The 10,598-nt window shown below is 38.3% G+C and overlaps 1 protein-coding gene and 1 long non-coding RNA gene across 3 annotated transcripts; one reads left to right on the top strand and one right to left on the bottom strand.

Moving 5' to 3' along the window:
- Positions 1-62: 62 nt before the first annotated feature.
- LOC112157499 lies at positions 63-9,621 on the top strand. Of its 2 annotated transcripts, none has more exons than XR_002921162.2 (3): positions 63-204; positions 6,683-6,887; positions 9,042-9,621. It is a non-coding gene; the product is annotated as an uncharacterized LOC112157499 (long non-coding RNA). The 2 variants fall into 2 exon arrangements; XR_002921163.2 differs by having other exon boundaries at positions 103-204; positions 6,661-6,887.
- Positions 1,597-9,048, bottom strand: LOC112157492 (neuroblast differentiation-associated protein AHNAK). The gene is made up of 4 exons (XM_024290246.2): positions 8,880-9,048; positions 6,768-6,885; positions 5,393-5,562; positions 1,597-5,290 (listed from the first exon to the last, which is right to left on the bottom strand). Exons 1-4 carry the CDS (start codon positions 8,880-8,882, stop codon positions 2,051-2,053), a joined length of 3,531 nt encoding a protein of 1,176 aa, XP_024146014.1. The 5' UTR covers positions 8,883-9,048; the 3' UTR covers positions 1,597-2,050.
- Positions 9,622-10,598: the final 977 nt, after the last annotated feature.

Raw genomic sequence — 10,598 nt, 5'->3', positions numbered from 1 at the left:
ATACTGTGCGGGTGGCGCCGTCTACTGACTGGAGGTCAGTTTTGTTATTGAGATTTTGTTTTCAAAGTAGCCACTAGAGGGCGCGGGCGTTTTTTGGGAGATATTGAAATTATAAAATTTTAAATTTAATTTTAAAAAAGCAACAAGCACAATATTTGAAGAGCAGTTTGGTGTTTTCAGCCGAAGTGTGCGTCATCGAGAGCAGTAAGCCACAGTCTTTGTTTGTTGAGGATAAAATCGGGTTCTTTATTACTGTGGAGGTTTTCTGTTTACTTAACAAGTTTAGCTAGTTTTGTTATTCGTCTTTAGTACGTTTTTACAGTTAATATTATACGTTTTTAATTCATTAAAGGTAATATTTTGAGGAGAGGTTATGACATATTTACTAAACGCAGATGCTACAGGCTAACTATTAGTATTCAAACAGACTTTGGCTAAAACTGACTCATGATTGATATTATTCTGGTTTGCTTTTTGGATTTGGTTTATTGTAATAGTGTTACCTATTTTTTTTAATTCTAGTTGGAGAATCACACTCACATATACAAGCATGTGGATAAAGATTCTAAATCCAAATCTACATCAAATATAAAGAAGATAAAAGTCATTGTCTATCATTTGCTTGTGGGACTGCATTTTAAAAGCAATTTGGACACCATACTACTTTTCTGTCGTTTTTCTAAACACTGGATATGACGTTACAGATTTCACAAAGTAAAATTGAATCAATACGAACATTTGATGACTTTTATTTACGACTCCACTGTGTTCTGATGGTGAACATGTGGATGCTTTATTCAAATGTTACATTTAAACACGTTTCTTTGTTCGAAATTGTTCGACTGCAATGCATTGTGGTCTATCCGCTAATCTAGTGAGCTTTGATGCACGCTAGTTTTGGCAAAGAGTTCTGAGAAATTTCTAGTGCACTCCATTTTGGAATTAGTAGATTCTACAGCACTAGAAAATGGAGAACACACTATATAGTGACTAAGGGGGAATTCAGACAATGCCATAGTCCCTGATTGGTGAACCAGATGGCTAAAGTCCTGCCACCCAAATTGGGCCACGCCACTCAAACTGCACTGCTGCCAGACGGACGCACCACACCAGATGCCAAAATCTCAGACTGCATCTGTAAACTGATTTCATTTTGAATCTTGACGCCCCTGCAGCGCGGAATACGTCCGGTCTGTATGCACCTTTAGAGTTTAGTGTGAAATGGTTTTCCTTTGTTTTCTTTTCTTTTACTACATTTACAGTGTAATGATAATAATTATTTTTACAGTTGCTCGGATAATAACACTTCATCTTACCACTTTAAAAACAACATTCCTTGAAAGAGTCTCTGCTCGCTGGATCAGCAGCAAACTTGCTCGTCGGTCACCGACTTGCAGTTGACGGAATAGTCCATTGCTTGACTTGGACAGGGAGGACATCACACTTCACCTGAGCCGCCCTACAACATGTCAGTGATTTTTGTTTTTTGTGACTGAGTTAAAGATAATGAGTGTGGAAAGTATTTAAAACCTTTTTTAAGTGTTCAACTCAACAATCAACTACCTTTGCCTAACGGTAAGTCTGACATTAACAAAAGATTAAACAATATAGATTTGTATCAGGACAGTTTTATTTAATTATAAAAGATGAGATTTTTTCCTGTAACATACACAACAAAATCCTCCACAGAGCTTATATTAAAACATCCACAACTGAAGGGACGAACACAGAAAATAAATATATGTTGATCCAAAATAGAAGAAAACTTGAATATTTTACAAAATCAAATATTTAACCAAAGAACGTCCTTCTGTAATCTTTGTTTTTACAAAACACAATCAACGTTAAAATGGGAAAAATGCTAAATAAATCTCCATTTAACTAAAAGTAAAAACAAATAAAAATCTGCCTTCTATCAAAACAAGTTTTAACAGTTTTTTTTATTCTGTAAAAGTTGAAATCTATACATTTCTTAGAAAAAGTGCATGAATCATAAAAAGCCGTTACATAACACAGACTTAAACACCAAAATACGTTGAAACTGCAATGACTAGACAACATTGGAGAAAAAGAACGTGGAGCCTTTTAGATTATTTTGATATGGAACATCAAGATCCAGATTGGTTGGCAGAAAGTTTTGCCTTTTGGGAGTATTATATTTAAGGTTTTGCATTTTTGAATTTGGAGTTTGATTAGGGAAAACAGTGACGAGGTATCCATCTGAACCGTACTGGGGCACTTTATGCAAACTGTGAGACAAACCCGGTAGAGTGAAATCATTGGTTGTCATGGGTCTGGGTTTTCTGGAACCTCTTGAGTCCACATGAACCCGTGGAGTCGGGATCATCTGTCCATAGTTGTGTCTCTCACTGAGATCCAGATTTGAACCTCTGGCTCGAAGCACATAATCTTTTCCAGTGAAGTCATCGATGTTGAGGTCTGAATGTCTAAAATCCATGTGTGGATATAGAGCAGCATTCGCTGCAGGATAACTGGATCTTACGTTGCTTCTGGAGGCTCTTCTGTTGGGACGAAGCCTGACGTCTTGATCTATGTCCAGGACAGGCGTTTTCATGCTCACATTTGTGTACATTTTGGGGGAAGGTCCTTGGAATTTTGCTGAGGGATTGTCTATATCTAAACCTGAAGATCTGTGATGAGGCTGTGAAGTGCGAATTGCTGCTTTGGGCATGTTAGAGACCATATTGTTTTGTGCAGTGAGCCTCGGACTTCTGAGATTTCCCTTTGTGGTTCCTGATCTCATGTTAAGTGTTGCATTTGGAGGAGAAAGAGTTTTTGGGATAAAAGATTCCCCAAAGTCAATATCACAGCCCAAATTGTGAATATTTGTGCCCCCATATTGAGGCATTTTAAAAGAGGGAAGTTTAAACTTTCTATCTGTCAGTTCCAGATCAGCCTGAGGACCACGGACATCTGCAGGTGGGAAGTTTATACCAGTCTTTGGCCCTCTGAAATCTGTCATTTTTGGGGAACTGAAGTTCATACTAGGTTGTCCCATATTGCCCCGCATCTGGAAATCAGGATGTTTTTCTTGAAGGTCTAATCTCGGACCCTTGATTTGAGGGCCATGTAGATCTAGAGCTGGCATGTTTACACCACGCCCCTTCAGCCTTGGTTCAAAAACATCCCCATTTGGAATGCTAATGTTGGGCCCATTGATGTCCTTTGGCATCTTCATTTTGGGCATTTTTGGATTCATATCAGGAACACCAATATCAATATCTGGAGTGGAGATGTCCATTTTGGGAGCTTTGAGGTCCACATCTGGCAAACCCATGTTAGGGGAATTAGAGGCACCTTTCACCTTAGGAAGTCTAAAGTTTGAATCTGGAGTTTCAAAATCTGAATTCAGTTTCATGTTGGACTTTGGTATTTTGGTATCAAGACTAGGAGAACTTAGATCAAGATCTGGGCTATCAAACTTTGGTTTTGAAAATCCTACATCTGGCATTTTCAATTTCCATGATGGGGATCCAAAGTCAACTTCAGGAACTTCAAAGCCTTTTACATTTCCATCAATCTCACGTCCCTTGGGAGAAGACAAACCAACTTTAGGGATTTTTAGTTTTGCTCTTGGAGAGCCAGTGAATTCTGGTGATGTCAGATCTGCATCCAGATTTGGTCCTTTTGGTAACGTTCCTGAAAGATTCATTTTGGGCATTTTCAATTTCCCTGAAGGCGCATTGATATCCCAGTCTGGACCTTGAAGTTCTGGCATTTTCAGGTTACCCGAGGGCATGTCCAGGTTGACATCTGGAGCATTGAGGTCCAGTTTAGGAGCTTTGAGATCAACCTTGGGCAGGTTTATGTCTGGGGCATCAATTCCTCCCTTTAGTTTGGGTCCAGAGACATCAAAGTCAGGTGATTTAAAGTCCAGATTGGGACCATCTAATTTTGGACCCTTGAGGTTCATGTCAGGAAAGTCAAAGTTGGGTTTTTTGAATTTCCAGGATGGAGCAGACACATCTGCATCTAGATCAGTTTTTGGACCTTTGAGTTTCAAATTTGGAGCATTTACATCCCAATCTGGATGATCCAATTTGGCATCAACTTCAGGACCTTTGAAGTTCGGGAAGTTGAATTTGGGCATTTTCATTTTGGGAAATTTGAGCTTTCCTTTTGGTGAACCGATGTCGACATCTGGTGTCTTCATGTCCATGTTCAATTTCCCTGAAGGAGCATTGATATCCCAGTCTGGACCTTGAAGTTCTGGCCTTTTCAGGTTACCCGAGGGCATGTCCAGGTTGACATCTGTAGCCCTGACTTTTCCAGATGGACCTTGAATGTTTAACTCTCCATCTGGAAAGGTGATGTCGTTGTCAGGTGTGGTCAGCTGCAGATCAGCTTGCTTAAAATCTCCATCTAAATCAGGAATTGGGATTTCTGGCAAATCAAATTTGGGCATCTCAAACTTAGGGGGTTTGTATTTTTTAGTTGAACTTTTAATACCAACTGATGGAACAGACAGATCTATTGCTTTTTTCTTTGGTCTTTTAACATCATCTTTTGTTTTGGCATCAAATTCCAGGTTTGGGAGACCATGAGATGGAGAATCCAAATCTAAATCTCCAGATTTTAATTCTAGAAACTCCACAAAACTGGAAGGATCGTCCAAATTCAGATCTGGGGGCTTAATGCGTTTAGACTTCTTGACACTGAGTTTTCCTGAGGGTTCCTGTTTAGTTGCTACATCTGGTAGGTCGATTTGACCTTCAGGGCCATTAAGAGAAGGCCCTGATATAGATAGCTTTGGAAAATTATATTTTGGACCTTTTGATTGTGGGCTTGTTCCTTTAATGTTCAGTTTGGGACCATCAACACTAGTGGTTGGGATGTCTTCTCTCTTTAGGTCTGCCTCCACCATAGGAACTGCAACATCCAAATCTTTCAATTCAAAATCTACTTCTGGATCACCAAAAGTCTTGGCTTTAAGACCTTCTGGAAAAGTCTTTGGAGTATTAAGGTCCAGTCTTGGTTCTTCAATGTCACTTTGACTGCCACCGTTGAAGCCGAGACTCAGGGATGGAAGGGCCATGTTGCTGTCATCCGTTAAATCTGAACTGGCATCTGTTTTTGGAGTCTTGGGTTTTAGAAGTCCAAAGTCAACTCCAAGGCGAGGAAGTTCTGTGTCATGTTTGGGCTTGACCTTGGATGCAGGAGTAGCTGTAGGCTCGCCACTCGCAATGCTGCCTTCGTCACTGGGCAAGTCATCCTTCAAAAACTTCTTTATTTTTGTCTTGTAGAGTTTGCTGTAGGAATCGGTGAGCATCTAAAAACATAAGCTTTAATCAGTCGATTGGTGTGTAAAATCAGAAACTTCAAAAGGAGCTCAATAAATGTCTGATGCTTATAGCGGATGTGTGACACCTACCTTCTCAGGGTTCCTGGCACACACATCCAGGTCACTGAGACTCTTGCTTAAGTTGTTTCGAGTGTGAACTTGGATTTTATCTTCGAACGGCTCCATTAGCTTCAGGACTTTCAACACTTCCTCTTTTGATAGTTGATCAAAATTTATGGTTGCCCCCATAATTTCATCCCCTAAAGAAATAAAAAAAAATTAGGGAAAAAAAAAACATTTTTTTTTACTTTCAAACAGTAACAGTTGCTTGTTCTAACAAATTCTGATACAGCAAAAATGATCGAGGATACAGTTTATGAAAATAACTATCCAAAAGTCAAAACACACCAATGACTTTCTGAGAACTGGTAAGTGTGATGTCATTTATGGGGAATTGTTTAAATCCGGCTCCAACCAAATAAAGTAAATTCAGTGACCATGTTTGCACAATACACATGCCGCCATGTTGGAGCCAGAGGCTTCCAGTAAGCAGTGATTGGTCTGACGGTATGAGTCATCGTTTCTATGGCAGCCACTCTCACCAATCAGAAGTGAGCTTGTTGGAAGGCCACACCCCTACCACTTGAAAGCAGGCTACATGAAATCTTTCAATCAAATGTTTTGAACGTTAAACGTGGGGGCCAGCAGGCTCCACCTACTTTTATTGAGGCATCTGATTGGTCAGTTAGTAACTTGAATAACTTTGAACTACATAAACAATATCAAGAGAATTATTAAGATTAAAAAAGTATCATAGCAAGAATGTTTATTCCGACCAATAGAATGTCTGACAACAGCTGTTTATTTCTCTGTAGACGTTTATGGGATTTTGGCTTCTTGGAGCCACTTCCTGTTTGGAATGCCAGGGGGGCGGAGCCACTCAGACCAGATCTCATAAACTGTCTATGAAACATACATTTGCCTTTTTCTGGTTCAGCTTGATTTAACCAAAAACACTTCCATGTAATCTACCTGCTATATCATTATCATACTGTTAAAATAATCTGAATCTTTAGTAATAATCTGGACTGGATTATAACCTCACAACCAATAAAGCTGATGTTTTATGTGTTTGAGATAACCTCAGCTATAAACTGGCTCTTATGAGACAAACTGAATTATATTGAAAACTGAATCAACACACAAAAAACAGAAATCTACAGCCAACACTTTCCCTCAAGGCTCCAAACAGAGGAGCGATGATCCCATGAAGCGCTTTAGAAATCACATTTTTAAGATCAAGGATTGAGAAATGTCACAGGATCCAACATGTGAAAAAAGGATTGATGTTTTTGAAGTTGTCCTGTTGGAAACCTGCAGCTCCACACGGAGAATCTGTGAGGATGATGGTTACTCAGACTCAAGGACACGTCCGTGGGTTTGGACTAAGGCAGGAGAAGCTCACCTTCCTTTAGGTCCTGGCTGTGTTTGGGGTTGCTGATGCTGGAAATGACGACCCCTCCCTCCTCCAGCTGATCCAGGGTCAGCGCCTCGGACAGGCTCCTCCCCCTCCGGTGTCTAGCCTGTGAGGACATTTGATTTCAGATACTTTTGTTCCGAGTGTACGGTGATGCACAGAATGTTTTAGTGTTCGCTGCAGAGACGTTAGAGAACAACTAAAGGATGATTTTAGTCATTAATTTAGTTGTTTGGTTACCAGAAAATAATGACAAAAACAAAGCGAAAGAACACAAACTTTTTGAGACGATAAAGGGAAAGAAAAAGAACAAAAGTCATTATTTCTGCTCTTTTTACTTAATCAATAAAGTTAAACTTTTTCTTCCTTAACTCAAAACAATAAACAAAAATAAAAATTACATCAGATTCTGATTCAGATTGTGAAACGCATATTTACGAGAAAAGTCATAAATTTAACCTATGACTTTTAATGTTATAAACAAATGACTAATCCTGTAATTTAACAGTCATGACTTTCTTTTCTCATGAATTTTAATGTTTTAAAGTGGTAAATTTATTACTTTAAAACATGTAAATTTATAAGAAAAGTCATACATTTAGTTTATGACCTTGAAGTCATAAATATACAATTATGTTCTCATAATTTGACAGTTACGACTTATTTTCTCGTAAATTAAAGACTTTAAAGTCATGAAAAAAACTGTAAACTGGCCCCAATACTGTTATATTTTAAAATCTTTAAGTTCATATTGATAATATTTCCTAAAATCATTAATACTAAGTGAGGATTATTCACATTGAAATACTAGAAGAGCAAAACATGTTTGTAACAAACATTAGGTTATTTTAATGTAAGTTAACAAAAAACAAAAATCAGGGTATGTTCAATGTCCCCACAGATGAATAAATATATATATTTTTTAATAACTTAAAGCTTACTCAAACTTCACATATACAATTTTTTTAATGAATGAACCAAACGTCCTTTTTTTCAAACACCAAAACGTTTTCCCCTCCCACAGAACCGGTCCACCTTAAGAGTTCAAAGTCCAAAAATAAACCCGAAACGCTACGTGTCCGTGTCCCGTAATCCGTCCGAACAAGGGCAAATACAAGGAAAAAAAATAGTCTCTCTGGTATACCAGGAAAAAAAATAGTTTAGGGCGCCCTAAGAAAAAGAAAATGTGCAGATCTCACCCAGCGCAGGCCTCGCACTGTTCGCTACGTCCAGATGCGCGCGTCGAGAAACCAGCTGATGGGCGTCCTCCGGTTTGACGTCTCCGGGCTTTGAACTGGACAAAAGCTGGAATGCCGCCAAACAGGGGTGCAGATCTTTCCCGGAGAAGGAAGGTTTTTTTCCTTGATCTGTCCGATCGCCTCCAAGACGCGTCTCCTCCTGGCGTTTTCCGGTTTCCTTCCTCCTCCCGTCATCCCGACACCAGTCCAATTAATAAACTTGGAAGGGGGCGTGGCCACCTTTCCTCCAGGTAAACGGCTCACAGCAAACAAAAATAATACATACAAAAAAAACACTCAAAAAGACCACAACCAATTTTACAGCAGACTTGAAATGTTCACAGAAACCCATATTTTAATTTCTGTAATTCTTAGGCTCAAATTTATGGCTCTTGTTATGTTTTTTTTTTTTTTTTTTTTTTTGCTTAACATTCAAGATACCATATAAAAAATTTACAAACACAGTGACTATGTCACATGTTAAACACGTTAAACACGCAGGACTGTCAGAGACTTTGTTCTGAAATGAAACTCACTTCAAGTTCATTCTAAACATGAAGGTTCTGAGATCATTTTGAGGTCAATGTTTTTCTGTTTTTGGAGGAAATCTTTGGAAAATCTCAACATAAAGTTTAAAAATGGTGTTAAATAAAATAAAGTATAGAATGCAACAATAGAACCGGTCCTGAGAGTTTATCGTTTTTAGACGTGTGATCCGTGTTTGACTGAACTATAAATATATTTGTGTGTGTGTGTTTTTTTTTAAATTAATGTTAAAATTCATATGAAATGAAGAAATACAGAGAAAGTAGAAGCACATTCACAGGATAAACAATGAGAAGTGTAAACAGATGATTACTACCATGACTTGATGTTGATGATCAGATGTTTTCTTTAAGCCTACAAAGAAACATAAACACGATCAATGTGTGCAGAGAGCGGTCAAGAAAATAAAAGTTAAACATCGCTGACAGTCTTTGTTTGAAGGACGGCGTGATGACATTCAAAGTGTGTTTCTTCTCAGCTCCCTGGAGGCAAAAGTGTCTTAAAGAACGACAACAGGAAGCAGCACTCCGGCAGAGATAGTCTCGATGCAGATCTCTGCCAGATAACGTAAAAACAAGAACGTCAGAAAGAATCCAGTTCAGGAGAAGATCTCTGAACGACTTTCTGCTCTGTAATGAGGACGTTCCCTCAGTTAGCAGAGACTGCTAAAGTCTAAGTGTATTTATTGTTCTGTATGATCGCATGCGGCTGAGCTGAGTGTGAAGGTGGAGACGCTCCCGTTTGTTCTGTACAGTCTGGAGGAGCGACGCCCTGGAAACCGAGCCAGCACGTCTGTCAGGTATGCAGGCTGGACTACGACTGGAAACACCTGGAACAGGTTCATCCAGGGTTCTGCGAAGGAGCGCTTCCTCTTTGAGTGTCAACCGAGTACAAGTGACAACAACAACCAGCTTTCTAACTCACACTGACTGAAGTCGAACACAAAGAATCCTGTTACTATGAGAGGAAACATGCAAAAACAAGCCCCAGAAATCAGTTCAAGACTCTTGAAATTTTAATAAAATGTCTTAAAATAAACAAAATAATCATGGAGAAAATTTATTTTAACCCTTTAACTACCCCAAAAAGAAAATCACCACAAGAAGGTATTTTCCTCTGCTGCTTATTGCCTTGTACGGAGCCCCTAAAGAGACTCAACTAAAAATAAAAAAAATTAAGTATAATTTTTTTTTTCTAAACATACATAGAGTCTATGTAAAAAAATTGAAGTAAAAAAAATTCTGGTCAGTAACTGGTGCACATTAGTTACTCTATGGTACGCACATGTTACTATTCAGAATTTTTTTTTTTAACTTCAATTAAAAAATTATATTGATATTAATCTGATCCAGTTCACATCCTGTAAATGTATCAGTGAAATAATGAGATTAATATCATACATGGATTCTCTAAAGGAGAAGTTCTAACTAAAATGTTCAGATCATTAACATGGAAACATTGTTCTGCTTCTCCTGGAGGACATTTCAGTTTGGCCACTAGGTGGTGATGGAGCTACAGCATTACACCTTATTCCTGAAGAAGAAGAAAGTATGAGCAAAAAACGATGTTTAAGAATACAAATAGTTACTTTAAAAACATTTCCTTAAAAGAGTTTTGAAAATTCTTATAAAGACGTTCATTTATTCAGAATGTATGTTTAAATCCCATTAAATGTTAGCATCAAGCTAGCAGACTTTAGATTTATATGCTAAATCGATTTATATTTTTATGAATCGATTATTGATCTTTTAAGCTTAAATCGATTAATCGATTTTATCAACCCAGCCATACTATTATTTAACCCTTTAATACCCGAGGCGTCACCGGTGACGCTTTAACACAAAATCTTAAACATACGCCGCTCTTCTCTTTCTGCTGGAATGATCGTGTTTAGCTTGAAAAGTTACAGTAAATCAAAGAACATAAACACTGGAGCAAAAAGGGTTAAAGCATGTGTCAAAGTCAAGGCCCGGGGGCCGGATCCGGCCCTCCAGATCATTTTATTTTATTGTTATTAATGACCCGATGTTATCTT

Source organism: Oryzias melastigma, linkage group LG1, assembly GCF_002922805.2.
Source record: "Oryzias melastigma strain HK-1 linkage group LG1, ASM292280v2, whole genome shotgun sequence".
NCBI lineage: Eukaryota > Metazoa > Chordata > Actinopteri > Beloniformes > Adrianichthyidae > Oryzias > Oryzias melastigma.
Note: the sequence above shows the minus strand (reverse complement) of the source record. Positions and strands in the feature narration are given on the sequence as shown.

What these genes read in the sequence shown, in the direction of transcription:
- LOC112157492 (XM_024290246.2), bottom strand. An exon ending in CAGCCAGGACCTAAAGGAAG is followed by an intron (nt 5,563 to 6,767) that starts GTGAGCTTCTCC and finishes TTATTTCTTTAG; the next exon opens with GGGATGAAATTATGGGGGCA. An exon ending in GTGCCAGGAACCCTGAGAAG is followed by an intron (nt 5,291 to 5,392) that starts GTAGGTGTCACA and finishes TTATGTTTTTAG; the next exon opens with ATGCTCACCGATTCCTACAG.